The sequence below is a fragment of the Poromitra crassiceps genome (genome assembly GCF_964638095.1).
Source record: "Poromitra crassiceps genome assembly, chromosome: 18".
NCBI lineage: Eukaryota > Metazoa > Chordata > Actinopteri > Beryciformes > Melamphaidae > Poromitra > Poromitra crassiceps.
Genome location: NC_139636.1, coordinates 16,304,176 through 16,322,624, shown reverse-complemented (window position 1 = coordinate 16,322,624; position 18,449 = coordinate 16,304,176). Strand labels below are relative to the sequence as shown.

At 45.5% G+C, this 18,449-nt stretch overlaps 1 protein-coding gene across 1 annotated transcript in view; it reads left to right on the top strand.

Annotated features, from left to right (window-relative positions):
- Nucleotides 1-18,449, top strand: part of furinb (furin (paired basic amino acid cleaving enzyme) b) — a 109,680-nt gene that overhangs the window by 82,462 nt on the left and 8,769 nt on the right. Inside the window, exons 8-13 of the mRNA XM_083654302.1 lie at nt 4,442-4,614; nt 9,804-10,016; nt 14,332-14,432; nt 16,173-16,276; nt 16,679-16,796; nt 17,399-17,578. Of these exons, the coding sequence (XP_083510428.1) occupies nt 4,442-4,614; nt 9,804-10,016; nt 14,332-14,432; nt 16,173-16,276; nt 16,679-16,796; nt 17,399-17,578 (889 nt within the window). The remainder of the gene's footprint in view (nt 1-4,441; nt 4,615-9,803; nt 10,017-14,331; nt 14,433-16,172; nt 16,277-16,678; nt 16,797-17,398; nt 17,579-18,449) is intronic.

Here is an 18,449-nt window from a genome sequence, read left to right as displayed (position 1 = left end):
TACGGCCTCAGCCGGTGCATCATGATCATCAAGCACTCAACACTGTGCGTCATCACGCCCATTTAGCCCAGTTAAGGTGGTGGTGTTTTTCTTCTCTTTTCCCCCCGTCAGTAATTAAACTTTACGTTACGCTGACTCCCCACAACACCAAAATAATTACAGGCAGCCGTGCCTCTATCTCCACTGGCGTGTGTTTGTGCCCACAGGCCCGGGGCCAGGTTGTCTACTGTGGAATGGATTATTGAAGTGCTAATGTGGATGTGCTCAGTGATAGCTCATAGTGGTGCCTCTGAGGTGTAGCTGTCCTCTCACAGTAAGTGTTAATGTGGAGGTGGTCAGTCATAGCTCATAGTGGTGCCTCTGAGGTGTGGCTGTCCTCTCACAGTAAGTCTTAATGTGGAGGTGGTCAGTGATAGCTCATAGTGGTGCCTCTGAGGTGTGGCTGTCCTCTCACAGTAAGTGTTAATGTGGAGGTGGTCAGTCATAGCTCATAGTGGTGCCTCTGAGGTGTAGCTGTCCTCTCACAGTAAGTGTTAATGTGGAGATGGTCAGTCATAGCTCATAGTGGTGCCTCTGAGGTGTGGCTGTCCTCTCACAGTAAGTCTTAATGTGGAGGTGGTCAGTCATAGCTCATAGTGGTGCCTCTGAGGTGTGGCTGTCCTCTCACAGTAAGTGTTAATGTGGAGGTGGTCAGTCATAGCTCATAGTGGTGCCTCTGAGGTGTAGCTGTCCTCTCACAGTAAGTGTTAATGTGGAGGTGGTCAGTCATAGCTCATAGTGGTGCCTCTGAGGTGTGGCTGTCCTCTCACAGTAAGTCTTAATGTGGAGGTGGTCAGTCATAGGTCATAGTGGTGCCTCTGAGGTGTGGCTGTCCTCTCACAGTAAGTGTTAATGTGGAGATGGTCAGTCATAGCTCATAGTGGTGCCTCTGAGCTGTGGTTTTCCTCTCACAGTAATGGACCTTATTTGAGGGTGGTTCATTTCACGGCTCTCTGCCACCATTAACATTCAGAGCGCTGATCTGAGGCAGCGCACTTCAAAGGCTCTGACAGGGTGACAGGGTGCTGTTCAGGTATGATGTAAGGCTCTGACAGGGTGCTGTTCAGGTATGATGTAAGGCTCTGACAGGGTGCTGTTCAGGTATGATGGAAGGCTCTGACAGGGTGCTGTTCAGGTATGATGGAAGATGACAGGGTGCTGTTCAGGTATGATGTAAGGCTCTGACAGGGTGCTGTTCAGGTATGATGTATGGTGACAGGGTGCTGTTCAGGTATGATGGAAGATGACAGGGTGCTGTTCAGGTATGATGTAAGGCTCTGACAGGGTGCTGTTCAGGTATGATGGAAGGCTCTGACAGGGTGCTGTTCAGGTATGATGGAAGATGACATGGTGCTGTTCAGGTATGATGTAAGGTGACAAGGTGCTGTTCAGGTATGATGGAAACATTGGAAAGTGACAGGGTGCTATGATGTAAGATGACAGGGTGCTGTTCAGGTATGATGTATGGTGACAGGGTGCTGTTCAGGTATGATGTAAGATGAGGGGGTGCTGTTCAGGTATGATGTAAGATGACAGGGTGCTGTTCAGGTATGATGTATGGTGACAGGGTGCTGTTCAGGTATGATGTAAGATGACAGGGTGCTGTTCAGGTATGATGTATGGTGACAGGGTGCTGTTCAGGTATGATGTAAGACAGGGGTGTCAAACTGAATTTCATCCCGGGCCACATCAGCTTTATGGTTGCCCTCAAAGGGCCGGTTGTAAATGTAACACGATATAAATGTATCTAGCCTACGTGTTATCATATTACATACAGTAATTGCCTCTGATTCGATCACTACTGGTTTTTCGTATACTAGCTCTGAAAGCAGAATTATAGGAAAAATAATGGTAAACAGACAACTAGTAGCCTACAACTATAAGAATTAATTAGAATTAGAATTAGAATTAGAATTGTATTGCGCAAATAGTATTTTTTGTTCGCTCTCGCGGGCCACATAAAATGAGATGCCGGGCCGGATTTGGCCCCCGGGCCTTGAGTTTGACACATGTGATGTAAGATGACAGGGTGCTGTTCAGGTATGATGTATGGTGACAGGGTGCTGTTCAGGTATGATGTAAGATGACAGGGTGCTGTTTAGGTATGATGTATGGTGACAGGGTGCTGTTTAGGTATGATGGAAGGTGACATTTGGTGCTAGCCTGCGGGGTGGCCTGCCCCTGCCCCACCCTGACCCATCTTCCCCTTTCTGCAGTCTTGTAGGCTTGTCTACTTGTGGCCCATTTCCACCGCTGGTATCAGCGTGGCCCCGCCTAGCTCGTCTCGCTTTTTTGTCTCATTCCACCGATCAAAAACCTGGACAGCCCGGGTTGAGTCGGGGTTGAGTCGGGGTTGAGTCGTGCTAGTTTTGGTCCCTGCTTTGTTGAGGTTCCAGCGCTGTGGACCCGGTACCATACGGTGACGTTAAAACACTGCAGACGACTGATTGGTCAGGCAGAATCATGTCTACTCTATCTACTGTCAATGCTGCATACCAGTTTAGTGGGGCTTACCTTCTCTTCTGTTATTTCCATCAGTCTTTTGTGTTGCTGCCTTCGACTCTGGTGAAATAAAATCGATCTCCTTGCTGAGCTTTAACATGACGGTGGTTTTCAATTGTTTTGAGAGAGAAAAAGTCCGCTCCTCTGGAAGCCCTTTGTAGTTGTGTGCTACGTCGGCTCCGCTAGGCCAGAGGCGGGGGTTTAGTGAAGCCGCGGTCTTGCCTGGTGAGTTGCCGCCGGGGAAGTGGCTTCCCTTCTCCCCGTAGAGTAACTCCCGTCCCCCGTGCAGCGCATGCATGTGAGTTTGAGTAACAACAAAGTGATATCCATTCTCCTGGCCGATTGTCACATTTGCCCATGCCATGTACACTGTAGGTCATTTAGAGGCACCAGTATTGCAGTTTAAAAGTTCCGTGTAATTGTTGTCCTCAGGCTTGGGAAGTAACTGATTAGATGTAATCTGGTTACTGTAATCATAATACAAAAAAAGGTAACTGTAATCCCTTACATTTACAGGAAGAAAAGATGTAATCAAGATTAGTTACATTTAGTAAAAATTTTGATTATTTAGCAGAATTACAATTTAAAATACATTTATTGTATATTTTATTTATTGTATATTGTGTATTTAACCAAGTGGCTGTGAACTGTAAATATGGACTCTATTGTCTACTTAATGTTGTCCATATGGTGGAGATAAATAAAACCTACAACCTTGTTATTATTCATGAGAAACAGGTGACACTAGATTAGCTGAAAGCCTGCTGTAAACAACACATGGTCTGAAATGAGGATTACAGAGCTGTTTTTGTTGTTGAAATATGTCCTCCTGAGGAGCATGCCCCCGGACTCCAGTAGTCAAATGCAGGTGTGTTCCAAAAGTAACGGAAAGTAATCAATTCCATTACTTTTATTTGTGATACTTGTTACTGATTAAAAATTTTAACAGGTAATTAGTAATTGTACTGGATTACATTTTGAAAGTAACCCTACCAAGTCCCCAACCCTGGTTGTCCTTTGTTGTCCTTTCTGTGTGGTTGATGGAGCCAGGCAGCGTCCGTCCTTGGTTTAATGGCTGGCTGGCTTTTTGTTTATGTGACAATGAAAATGTGTGTTATCTGTTGGAGCAGCGTATATGTGACAGGGACTGGTGTTCAGGGTAACAAGTAGGCCAAGGTCATTCAAAAAAATTACAGATTATGAAAGTTCAGATTCTAAACTTTCAAATGACGTGTCATACATTGAAATCTGAAAATAGTTGAAGAAGGTATGCTTGTTTTTTTGTACTCCTAAAGACAACGTTCAGAGAGAATCGCCCTGAAAGTTGGCGAACAAGCTTGGTTTGCCCTGAACAAGCTGAGTTTGCTGACAAATTAGAAGTATTTAGTGATCCTAAAACTGTTGTTTGTTATATAGAGTGCGTTCTTCAACATCTAAACTGGCGTAATGTGAAAAAATATAGAAATCATATACAAACGTTTATCTTGATTTGTGCGATTTCACGGCTGTCTACTTGCTACTGCCTTCACCAGACCATGTCACTGTGTGTGTGCGTGCGGCGCTGTACAGTTAACCATCAAAGTGTTTTCTTTTTCTCTGTGAAGTCTCCTGTTTCACCTGTTATTCGGTTTCTATTGTGACAGCAGATACAATGAGAAATTGCGGTCCGACTGATTTCTTTCTATCTCCTTGTCTGATTTTCTGACAAGCTTTGTATACATGTCATCTCATGCTGTCCTCTTTTTTCTCTCTCTCGCGTTTCAACATCTCCGCTCCCTTCTAACGCTCCACTTCACACCCTCACGCTGTCTTTACCACCTGTCACTCTGCAACTCTTTCCCGAAAACTCTTCCACTTGTGTTTGCTAGTCAGTTGTGCGTTGTGCGTTTGCATCCAACAGGAGTGCGCATGTTGGACGGGGAGGTGACGGACGTGGTGGAGGCCCACTCTCTCAGCATCAACCCTCAGCACATCCACATCTACAGTGCCAGCTGGGGCCCAGAAGACGACGGCAAGTCACTGGATGGTCCTGCCAAGCTGGCCAAGGAGGCCTTTCTCCAGGGAATCACCAAGGTCAGTCAGAGCATAACAGCCCTGGCCTCTGACTATATCGATGTCTGCCCGGTTGTATTTTCTAGCGTCGTCATCATCATCATCATCATCAGACTCCCGGCAGCACTGTAAGCAATCCATGAAGCGATTTCTACCAAGCAAGCAAAAACAATGCTATTGGAAAGGTCACCGAGTCCTTCACTGACAGGCATTCCTGTTCCACCAGTTAAGAGGAAAACGGAAAAGGTCAGAACATATTTCCTCCAAAGGCTTTACAACGCTGCCAATGTTTAATAGAGGTTGTTTCCTCCAGATATACTGCAGTAGAATAAGACAAGCTCACCCCCCCCCCCCCTAACCGCCCTCTGATTATGTCCTTTTGGGTTGGATGGCGTAACCCATTAATTAATGTGACATATCTAAAGCTATTGTCATCGTTTCTCATGTGTCAGCAGCACGCTACATCAACAGACAGACGCCAGCACACACAAAAAAGAAGCAAGATGGGAGATGGGAGAGAAAAGAGAAATGGAGGCGCAATCGCTGATGCAGAGCGAGATTTAGATTGAAAGAGCCCAGTAATTGGCGTATAAATGAGTGAGACTGCAGATTTTCAGTGGAAAAGAATGATTCATACATCGCATCCCGAGTGACTAACGGCTCGCATATCAATATCACGGTGCGTTAGGGAGAAATAATTGGCTGACAGCAGCAGCACAGCAGGAGCGCTCTGCCTCAGCAGCTGTTGTCCTGGCATTCAGATCACCTCTGCAGGTCCACCATTATTGATTGACCTCTGTAACCTGCAGCAGAGTCAGGGTCACGGGCCGGAAATAAACCCAGCAAAGTTTTGCAGCGTTACCGCCACAGTTTCAAGACTGTCTATGTTGGATAAAAACTAAAAAAAAGATTAAAAAAGTATCCAAATACAATTAGAGCCATAAAGTAATTATCCCCCAACTCCTTATGAAGGTCATTTGGAAGATGAATATGTTGGGGCCACTTCAGCAGATGAAATGGATAAAAAAAAATAAAAGAAAACACTCTGTAGGCTATGAGCTCATTAACAGCGCTTTTAGATCCGTGTTTGAACAAGGAAATACGTACAATTACACGCTTTACAAGTCGGGTCAAATGAGGTCCTTTTGTACACTTACCAGCTTAAAATGTGTTTGATTAACTGCACCATATTAGTGGCATTAAGGGAGCAAAGACTCCAGTGTTTTTGTATTCATCGGATGCGCTGAGACACAAGCAGGCAGAGCAGGAGACACAAGCATACGCAAACTCACCACAAGATGATTAATAGCAAAACATTCTCACAGGTTTTTCCGTTGGGTACAAAACTACCCAAAGTATTGGCTAAGGTTTCTCTGTGTATGTAGGCATGTGTACGTCTATGTGAGTCACTGGGGGGGAAGCTTACATCTGTCATTACGATACAATTTGCTCTTTTGATGCAAGCTCCTTAATAGGGATGTAACGATAACCAGTTTATTTGATAACTGTGATAAAATTGCTTACGATAGCCGTACCGGTTAAAATTTTCATTATCATTAAAACCGTGGTACCGTGATTACCGTGTTACCATGATTACAGTGCTTTGAAAACATGGTAAATACTGTCCATCATCAACCAAAGTTGGCAGCCGTCTCCCAGATGCAGACGTGCAGCCTTGGAGAAATGATTTCAGTGAGTGTATCAATCCTTTTTGGGTCTGAGTTTTCAATATAAAACTTGGTGAAATGATTTCTGTGAGTGTATTAGTGCCTTTTGAACATTTTCAGCACATTTTAACAAACCGCGATAATACTGATAACGTGATGATTTTGGTCACTATAATCATGATAAATGTTCATATTGTTCTATCTCTACTCCTTAATCGTGACTCCTCATCTCTGGCTCTGCTAGACTTGATGGTGCAGCACAGTGTGGAGTACATGCTGACATCACTGATGGTGCAGCACAGTGTGGAGTACACGCTGACATCACTGATGGTGCAGCACAGTGTGGAGTACACGCTGACATCACTGATGGTGCAGCACAGTGTGGAGTACACACTGACATCACTGATGGTGCAGCACAGTGTGGAGTACACGCTGACATCACTGATGGTGCAGCACAGTGTGGAGTACACGCTGACATCACTGATGGTGCAGCACAGTGTGGAGTACACACTGACATCACTGATGGTGCAGCACAGTGTGGAGTACACACTGACATCACTGATGGTGCAGCACAGTGTGGAGTACATGCTGACATCACTGATGGTGCAGCACAGTGTGGAGTACACGCTGACATCAAGATTCAAGATTCAAGATTTTTATTGTCACTCCATGGTACAAGTACCACGTGTGAAATTCTTGTGCAGTGGACTCCGTTTACGACATAGTACAAATAGGCAACAAGCAATAAGTAATAGGCAATAAGAAATAGGCATCAATAAGCAATAAGACAGCAATAAGGCAATAAGAAATAGGCATCAATAAGCAATAAGACAAGTCGGTGGCTTATACGACAGTGGCATATTCATTGCACATAGGTGCACATGTCATGTGCATACGTTAGACGTGTTCAGACATTCCAAATTCGATGTTTTATACATACATGTGCAAATAGCATGTACCTTATTAAACATACACTTAAATTTACATCACTGATGGTGCAGCACAGTGTGGAGTACACGCTGACATCACTGATGGTGCAGCACAGTGTGGAGTACACGCTGACATCACTGATGGTGCAGCACAGTGTGGAGTACACACTGACATCACTGATGGTGCAGCACAGTGGAGTACATGCTGACATCACTGATGGTGGAGCACAGTGTGGAGTACACGCTGACATCACTGATGGTGGAGCACAGTGTGGAGTACACACTGACATCACTGATGGTGCAGCACAGTGTGGAGTACACGCTGACATCACTGATGGTGCAGCACAGTGTGGAGTACACGCTGACATCACTGATGGTGCAGCACAGTGTGGAGTACACGCTGACATCACTGATGGTGCAGCACAGTGTGGAGTACACGCTGACATCACTGATGGTGCAGCACAGTGTGGAGTACACGCTGACATCACTGATGGTGCAGCACAGTGTGGAGTACACGCTGACATCACTGATGGTGCAGCACAGTGTGGAGTACACGCTGACATCACTGATGGTGCAGCACAGTGTGGAGTACACACTGACATCACTGATGGTGCAGCACAGTGTGGAGTACACACTGACATCACTGATGGTGGAGCACAGTGTGGAGTACACGCTGACATCACTGATGGTGCAGCACAGTGTGGAGTACACGCTGACATCACTGATGGTGCAGCACAGTGTGGAGTACACGCTGACATCACTGATGGTGCAGCACAGTGTGGAGTACACGCTGACATCACTGATGGTGCAGCACAGTGTGGAGTACACGCTGACATCACTGATGGTGCAGCACAGTGTGGAGTACACGCTGACATCACTGATGGTGCAGCACAGTGTGGACTACTACTACCTTTCCCGCTTCCTCTCACCTTATCCATTCCTGCCTCCCCCAGCAGTTGTTGTCATTACCGCCGCCCTCAGAGAGCGCTCTCCACTTTCCTTTATCGGTTTCTTTCGCCCCATCTGTTTCTTCTTCTTTTTCTCTAAATGAATTTATCCTCCCACTTGTGGCTTCAAAATAAATAAAAAGCACATAATTGTATTCTGCAGGAAGGAGTGTCTGGGCTGCCGCTGTTACACTTTGATGGACGGCTCGAGTTTGTTTAGTTGGTTTATAATGGATCCCAGATGAATGATATATGGAGATGTGACTTGTGAGGATATGTACTTTGACATAGGATATGTAGGAGCTTGGAGTATACAATTGGAGCTGCTTTTCCAGATACCTTGTTGGCCTTTATCAGTCACCCAAATTATAGTCGGCTTGAGTAGATTTTGTACATTAATTACATTTCTTCTGTTTGTTATCAGACTTTCTGCCGCAGTAAATTGTCAGCTTTTCTCAAAATGAATATGTTATCTACCCACTTGTGGCTTAAAAAAATAAAAAGCACATACAGTAATTGTATTCTGGAAGAACTAGTGGCTGTGCTGCGAGCTGCTGTTATACTTTGATGGAAGGCTCGACTATGTTTGGTTTACTTATGAGGGACCCCAGATTAATCATAAGGGAAATGTGACGTGTGAGGGGGATGTGTACTTAGAAGATTGGAGCTGCTTTTACAGATTACAGATTAACTTTATCAGTCAGCCAAATTATCGTCATCTTGAGTCGACTGTAATTACATTTCTTCTGTTTATCATCAGATTTTCTGTGGCAGTAAAAATTAATATGCTATCCACCCACTTGTGGCTTCCAAAAAATAAAATGCACATAATAATTGAATTCTGCAAGAACCAGCGCCTGCCTGGGCAGCTGCTGTTAACCCTTTGGTGGAAGACTCGACTTTGTTTTCTTTACTTATGATGGACCATAGGTTAATGCAAAATGGAAATGTGACTTGCGAGGAGGATTATGTATGTAGGAGATTGGAGTATAGAAAGGAACTGCTTTTCCAGATAGCATGTTGTCATTTATCAGTCCCTCAATTAATTAGTCGGCTTTGAGTAGATTTTGTAATTGCATTTCTTGTTTGTCATCAGACTTTCTGCGGCAGAAATTTGCCTGGCATTATGATGTATTAATAAGAGTTACGCCTACAGCAGTGCAGTGTTTTTTGAAATACAGCAAGTGTCAATGCGTTTATTGATTGAGGGAAAATGTTTCAATGTGCATTTTTAACTCTTCAAGCACTGTTCTGCTCTCTGTCTCTGTCTTACCTTTTGTGTGAATGTCTGTGGATTACAACTGTGTGTGATTATATATGTAATAATAATACATACGTTTTATATAGCATTTTTCTGGGGAACTCAAAGACGCTTTACAATACATAGAAACAGTACATAATACAGTAAACAAACTAAATAACAAGAACAAATACAGATACAAAACAAATACAAATCAATAGAATTGCAGAGATGGAATGGTGGTTAGAGGTAAAAGTCAGATATTGTAGGCTGTTTTGAAGAGGTGGGATTTGAGTTGGGTTTTGAAGGAGGTGAGTGAGTCGGAGTTTCTGATGTATATTGTGCTTCAGGGTCAACTGTGTGTGTATTGTATATGTACATGTATTATATGTATATATATGCATATGTACGTATATCTCTGCTTCAGGGTCGCGGCGGACTGGGCTCCATCTTTGTGTGGGCCTCAGGTAATGGCGGTCGGGAGCAGGACAGCTGTAACTGCGACGGCTACACCAACAGCATCTACACTCTGTCCATCAGCAGCACCACCCAGTCCGGCAACGTGCCCTGGTACAGCGAGCCCTGCTCCTCCACCCTCGCCACCACCTTCAGCTCTGGAAACCCTGGGGAGAAACAGATCGTAGGTGTTAAGGCGCGCGCACGCATGCACATTATTACACACACACACACACACACACACACACATACCGGTATATATATATGTATGTATGTATGTATGTATGTATATATATGTATATAACCCTGGGGAGAAACAGATCGTAGGTGTTAAGGCACGCGCGCGCACATACACAGTATTACAAACGCACACACACAAACACAGTACAAGCACCTTGAACATCTTTGTTCACTGTAAACAAGAGAGAGAGAGAGAAATGAACTGTCAATCATAATATGTATCAGAGTCTGACTTGTTTAGGACACTTTGCTCTATTTTTACTGTAGTGGCATTGTCTTTACTCTACATAATCACTACATCTCCTGGCTAATAATAATAATAATAATATAATAATAAACTGGACTTACCAGATCTCAAAGACGCTAGACTAACTTCTCAACCTGAATTATGAAGCACACATACAGCTATTTCGTTTAGAAAATAGCTTTTTGGCTTGAGATTTGCTCGATCCTTATGCCTGCACTTAATGATTTGTTTGACGATCTAATGTCAGAATCATGGAAGATGGCTTCTATTACGTGTAGGTTACTTCTAAAAAATAATAATAATCCACTTGAATGCTCCTCTTTCCGCCAAATCCGTTTACTCAATGTGGACAGTAGCAAAACTATTAGCTCATACATTAGAAACATTACTTTCTCGTATTATTAAACCAGATCAGACAGGATTTGTTAAGTCCAGATATGGTGCTGATAATCTCCGACACGTTTTTAATATTCTACACACCATCTCAATACTTACAAAGATCCAGCTCTGATTGTTTCCCTTGATGCTATATAAATGCAGTCCATGTACCACGCTGAAAAGGCATTCGATCGAGTAGAGTGGCCCTTTATTATTTGCTGTTTTGGAAAAGTTTAATTTGGGTTCCAATTTCATTACATTTGTTAAAATGCTATACTCCAATCCAATCCAACAGTCAACACTAATGGCCTGCTGTGTGTGAAATGTCCAGCTAGTAGGGCTTGCACTTGCAGGCACGGTTGCCCTTTATCCCCACAAAATAGGTTTTTGTAAAAGCGTTTATTTTCTTCTCAAACTTCTAGTCCACTGTAATGTCACCATCACAAAATAACCATAAGTGATTGTGCTGAAATCCTTGGTTTTTTGTGCTGAACTTATCAGTCAACTAAATGCTGATGCTGTTATACCCTTGAAAGGCCAATATTGGTTTGCCACTATATTGGTCGGGCACAAAGGAAAAACCTATCCCACCACTATAATAGAGAGGCAAAGTGACCGCCTACTTCCTGCTTCAGCACTGTACCAGAGATTTTCATCCGCCATTTATTTTCCCATACACCTTTCGTAAAATGCATATAAAAATAGATTTACTGGTTCAAACCAAACGGTACAGATATATTTAGAAACAGGAGAGATCGCATAACATTTCACTGGGACCAAAACGTAAAAGAAATGCGGGTTTAAAGAAAATATTTTTTCAATGTTTTTTTTTAGTTTTGGTCCGAGTGAAATGTTCTATGTTCTCTCCCGATTATAGCATTAGCTGAACCGTTTTTTTTTTTTTTACAAAAACATTTTACGAAATGTCTATGGGAAAATAAATGGCGGATGAAAATCTCTGGTACAGTGCTGAAGCAGGAAGTGGCGTTCCACTTTGCCTCTCTATAAGGCGAGGGGTTCGGCTCACGGTGCGGGGCAATGTTTCTAGAATTGATAAACGTAGAGCCACCATTTTGCAGCAAGAGACGTTCAACAAGCATACAGGGAATGCCAATTTCTCCACACAGACAGTAGTGAACAGTAAACAGACCAGAATGCAACAGTGTTTTCAATTCATTGGTGAAACGGACAAGAAAATTGTGGCATCTACCTACAAATTTTTCTGCCCTCTTTCAAAGCGGAAAAGCAGCCTGAACCTGTCAAAAATGGAAGTGGCTGATGTGTAACATGCAGTGAGCAAAGATGACATACGGTGAGAGACGCCAGGCGCTCCCTGCACACTGCACGCTGCGTGTCAGCTGTAGAAAGGCTCGCCTCAGGGACGCAGGATAACATGAAACACCAGCAAATGTGCCATTCCCTCCCAAACGCACCAGAGGCGAGCTGCAGGCAGGCAGGCACAACTCCTTCAAGTGCGTGAAAGCGCTCCACAATAAATGAGTGCGTTTACATGCACACAATAAACGGATAACTGAGAATAATCAGGTAACTGGCAAGAATCTGATTTCTGCGTTTACATGCACTTTAATTTACTTTAATAAAATAGCGGGAACTCACCTCAAAGTGTGTGAGTGGTCATTGACTGTAATGAATAAACCTGATGACTCAGCAGAAACCTAGGTGTGTTAATCAGTTTTCTCATAAACTGAGAACGGCCTTTATCCGGCAAAGGATGCTGTTTACATGACACTTGAATAATCGGGTAACTCTAGAAATCCGACAATAAACGGTTTATTAGTGTGTGTGTAAACGCACTCATTGTGAGTGGTGCACTGGTGTTTTAGCACTCATCTAATCAGGTGCAGACGCCACCATCTGCTGTCTCGTCGGCTTCTAAGCGTGTGATCATGCCTACCGTTTCTTTTATTTGGGCCGAACCCTAATGGAAAAGTTAACTTTGATTTCTATATTCGGTTAATTGGGGTTCACACAGCTCGATTATAAGTAAACCAGGGCTTGTAAACAAAGGTCACACAGACATGCGAGTGGCTTGTTTATTGGACCGAGTTTCTGTAACCTTTCATCACACGTAGTTAAGAGATTTTGATGGCTGGAAGGAGTAAAAATAAATCCGTAATTTGAGCACGTCCAGTGAACTTGTCTCTACTCTTTGCTATAATGTATCTTCTCTGGTGTTCATACCAATTAGGAGCACATGAAAAATGAATATGCTGAATATGAGCGTCAGTTGAGATTGCGGTTTGCCCTTGGCTCATGTTGTTATGCTAGGCTTTAACTGCTGGCTATCAGTTGTCACCATCTATCTCTTTATACCCATAAGCCATAACACTGCATTTTGGGGTCGTGACCTGTAATTGGATGATATGGACTATGGTGTCACTCCTAACAAAGCACACTACAGTTTGTTTGGAAGAGGACAGACTCACTTTTTCAGGCGGTGACGGTGCAGTTATTTGCTGTGGAGCTGAGTTGGATGGCATTGTTCTCACTTGCCTGAACGTACACATTTTTGGACATACACAATATAATATTATATACATTATATATAAATGAATATGCCGGTATGTCCAAAACTTGGACAAACAAAAAGTTTAGAAAAGTCTACAGTATCTATAAATTCTACAGTATGTGTAAGGTGCCGTCACAGAGAAAGTTGTCTCCTCCTGTAAAAAGCTTCCATGGTTCCATATAGCTTCCATATATATTCCTTATAGCTTCCATATAGCTTGAACTATCCGTTGAATAATCTTAGATTGACACCGTCTCCCAATTCTCCTCAAAAAAGTGTCTTCTGCTGTCCAACACTGCATTTATTGGCAGGCAGGACTGTTCCCTCGACAGCGTCTGAGCGTACGTTTGTTCTTTTCTGAGGTGTAGCCGTTGGCTTGTGCATCAAGCCACCTTGGCAGGTAGGCACCTTTCCACTCAGCTGATCGGCTGCATTCCCACTCCAGCAGCGGATAGAGGCCATTAGCGCCCCCAAGCTGTCAGGCAGAAAGTTGCACACCAAAAATCTGTCCGTCCCTAACCTTCAAAGCGTGCCTTGCCCTATGGCATCTTGTGTCACTTCTGATGTGTGCTCTTCCTGATCCCAACAGGCCCCATGAACTTTCTGCCTTTGCAGAGGTATACCCTATAGTGCTGCCATACTGTCTCACCACCATCTTGCCAGGCTATTCTGACTCGGCTGACATTCACTGCCCCGGATGTGACCCTTTATCAGCGCTCCACATAGACGCGTAGATTGAATGTGTCTGCTGATTCTGTCCCCCTCCTCCTCTAGCTGCAGGCACAGCTCTCTCATTGTCGCCCGCCCTCCCCCTGTCCAACACTCAACCTCTTCCACCCGTCAGCTCCTCCCCCTGTCCAACACTCAACCCCTTCCACCCATAAGCTCCTCCCCCTGTCCAACACTCAACCTCTTCCATCGGTCAGCTCCTCCCCCTGTCCAACACTCAACCTCTTCCACCCGTCAGCTCCTCCCCCTGTCCAACACTCAACCTCTTCCACCCGTCAGCTTCACTCCGACTGAAGTGGGAAAGTCACCATGTCATAATAATAATGTGTGTGTGTGTGTGTGTGTGTGTGTGTCTCCCTCTCTCCCGTCTCCAAGGTGACCACAGACCTGAGGCAGAAATGTACCGACTCTCACACAGGGACGTCGGCTTCGGCCCCGCTGGCTGCTGGAATCATTGCTCTGGCTCTGGAAGCCAAGTAAGTGAGAGTGAAACAGGCTTTTTTTCCCCCTCCTGTCAGGATGGAGCTACTACTTTAGTAGGAGGCTGCGTAGCCAAAAGCGTTTACAGCACGAGATCAAAAGAAGTAAACACTTTGTCTATTCCACCGTATTGTAAATCCATCCGTTACTTTGTGTTTGTGTCTGGGAGTTTTGCATCCGGGAGTGAGCGCCTGGCCTCTATCCAAAGCCCGCAGATTCTTTCCTCAGCAAATTAAGCTTTTGACAATCAGTTAATTAGCGAGGCAAATCAGCAGTTACAGCACGCGCGGGCATGTGAATTTCCTTTAGGGGCCAGCAGAGAAGATTTCTGCTGTAGAATAGCTCTCGTTATCGTTCACTGAGGGCTCCCAAGTGTCAGAATCCCACGTCTCTGGCGGCAGCGCTCGTAAATTCTGGTACGGTCATATCTGTAGTTCCATTTGTGTGTGTCAGCCCCCTCAACAGCATGAGTCTCCATATTCCCTCATTATAGGGATTGGCTGACAGGTGTCAGATCAAATCAGGGGTTACCTTACCTCCAGTTGCAGTTCTTAATAGTATATGCCAGGTATATAATATGTTATATATAAGCTATATATACACCTCCTACAGTATATGCCTCCTCGCCGTCCCTGTTCACCTTACTGCCATCAGAGATGTCAAGCCCTCAACAGGCCACTGCTCCACAGAGAAGCACGACTGAAGTTAAACCTGTCTAAACCATCTCACTTTAAATGACAAAGAGGCCATCTTTCTTGGTGAGCAGATCACCTTAGTGCCCCCCCCCCCCCCAGATAGGCAGCCGTAATAACCGGATAGCTAGTATATCTGAGTTGGACCACACTGGAAATCATAGAGATGGAATAATTTAATAGGCAGAGTTCTCTTTATGCTTTCTAGTGTGTGTGTTTTTTTCCCCCCTCCCTGACTCTTCAGCGAGGTGACATTGAGTGGAACGGGGGTGGGTGTCCATTAATAACAGATGAGAGGGTGCGCGACGTGAATGCTGATGTGGAGGGTGGCGAAGGTGAGGCGGGCGCGCTGCAATTCTCTCCTTTCTATTTCTGTCCCGCCAGAAAAGCCGTGTGATTCATGGTTTGATTATCTTTAACCCGCCGAGCCGTTTTCTTCTCATCGCTGCCTCGAAAGGCTTCTCTGAACACTGCGCGCTCCTCTGGTGTTCCTCGCACGCAATCTGTACAATCACTTTGTTTTTTCTTCTTCTTCTTCTTCTACTGTGCGGACGGTGACCCATCCCCCCACTCTCCCAGAACTCATTAAAAAGTATCATCGCAGACACGGCCAGACAGTCCTCCAGGGTACTGTAGCCAGCCACTGCTTTACTGTATTCCCTGACCTTTCAACACAATAGGCTGCGGCGCACCTTTTATAATGGTGTTTTACACTGGTGTTCAAACCATAACATGAGCCCATATCTCTGTTATGCTTGACTGACATATTTCATATCCTTCAGGGCAGAGTGTGATCTTTTGGAAACTGTACGACTCTTCCTTCCTGTGCATGTTAAGCAGCATCAGTGTCATTGTCCCATTGTCTACAAACTCTCCATATCCTGTGTAACAGAATCACATTTCCTGTGCCGTAGTGTATTAAAGTTGAAGTAGGCTAAACCCCCCGACCATCCTCGATACGTAACGCCGAATTACGATGCCTTTAGCGACGCCACGGCAGAGAGTTAATACTGTTCTGTTCCCCTGTTTCCCTTTCTTTTGCAGCATGAACCTGACCTGGAGAGACATGCAGCACCTGGTGGTGAGAACATCGCGGCCCGGTCACCTCAGCGCCGTCGACTGGAAGACCAATGGAGTGGGACGCAGAGGTAGGGAGGGGGGACGGCCAGCGCCATTAGTCCAAATCACTGTCGCTTTGGCATCGCTGTGAGGAATGGACTGGTCATTGCCTCTGACTTTCTCCTTTCGTTTTCCCTCTATCTATTTATCTCTCTCTCTCTCTCTCTCTCTCTCTCTCTCTCTCTCTCTCTCTCTCAGTTCAATTCATTTCAGTGTTTTGATAAAACATGTTGCCGAAGCAGAAAGGCACTAACATAAACAATAAAATAACAGATTAAATTAATTTAAAAAGCAATATTGAAAGTAAAAAAAAAAAACCTGCCGGTATGAGAAAAAAAATTGCCTCTCTCTCTCCCTCTCCCTCTCCCCGCCACCCTCAACCTGCCACTTCTTTCCATCGCCCCTGCATCCGCCGATCTCTTCCCCCACAGTGAGTCATTCGTACGGCTATGGGCTGCTCGATGCAGGTGCTATGGTGGCCTTGGCACAGAACTGGACCAGAATGGGGCCACAGCACCAGTGTGTTCACACCATGCTCACAGAGCCAAGGTGAGCAGGTGGCTTCAGGTTGTTTGTGTGTGTGTCTGAAATACAGAGTGAGTTGGAGTGAGTCAGTTGAGTTTTAGTGCTCCTCAGTTACACCTGATAAATTTCACTGTTTCTCGCCTTGTTCTGGGAGAACGGAGCTGAAAGAGTTGGTTAGATTTCTTGAATAGGTTATGGTCTGTGTGGGCGTGTGGGTAGTGTAGAGGTAAACCTCCGGGCAGCAGTACTTCAGGCTTGGTCAGACGTTCCTACAGACACAATAATTGGCCGTGTCTGCGTGGGTGGGAAGCCGGTGAGGTATGAGCACTGGTGGGTGCACTAGCGCCTCCTCTGGTCGGTCGTGGCGCCTGTTCGGGGGGGGAAGGGGAACAAGGTGGAATAGCTTGATCCTCCCATGCGTTATGTCCTGCCGGTGGAACCCCTCGCTGTCAGGTGCCGAAGCGGCTGGTGACTGCACATGTATCGGAAGAAGCATGTGCGAGTCTACGGCTCTGCCAATTGGGGAGAAAATGGGAGAAAGAAACATAATCAACAACAAAAAGGTGTATGGTGTGTGTGCCTGTTTGTGTGTCCACACATTAAGCACACACCCTCTCCACCCACAGAGATATCGGGAACAAGCTGGTGTTCAGTGTGAGCGTGGACGCGTGCTGGGGGCGGCCGGAGCACGTCAGCTCTCTGGAGCACGTCCAGGCTCGCCTCACGCTCGCCCACAACCAGAGAGGAAAACTGGCCATCCACCTCATCAGCCCGCTGGGCACGCGCTCCACACTGCTGTCCCCCAGGTAAAGACACAGGGACATATCCCATACACACACTGCTGTCCCCCAGGTAAAGACACAGGGACATATCCCATACACACACTGCTGTCCCCCAGGTAAAGACACAGGCTCATATTCCATACACACACTGCTGTCCCCCAGGTAAAGGCACAGGGACATATCCCATACACACACTGCTGTCCCCCAGGTAAAGGCACAGGGACATATCCCATACACACACTGCTGTCCCCCAGGTAAAGGCACAGGGACATATCCCATACACACACTGCTGTCCCCCAGGTAAAGGCACAGGGACATATCCCATACACAGTACACACTGCTGTCCCCCAGGTAAAGACACAGGGACATATCCCATACACAGTACACACTGCTGTCCCCCAGGTAAAGACACAGGGACATATCCCATACACACACTGCTGTCCCCCAGGTAAAGGCACAGGGACATATCCCATACACAGTACACACTGCTGTCCCCCAGGTAAAGGCACAGGCTCATATCCCATACACACACTGCTGTCCCCCAGGTAAAGACACAGGGACATATCCCATACACACACTGCTGTCCCCCAGGTAAAGGCACAGGGACATATCCCATACACACACTGCTGTCCCCCAGGTAAAGACACAGGGACATATCCCATACACACACTGCTGTCCCCCAGGTAAAGACACAGGGACATATCCCATACACACACTGCTGTCCCCCAGGTAAAGACACAGGGACATATCCCATACACACACTGCTGTCCCCCAGGTAAAGACACAGGCTCATATTCCATACACACACTGCTGTCCCCCAGGTAAAGACACAGGGACATATCCCATACACACACTGCTGTCCCCCAGGTGAAGACACAGGGACATATCCCATACA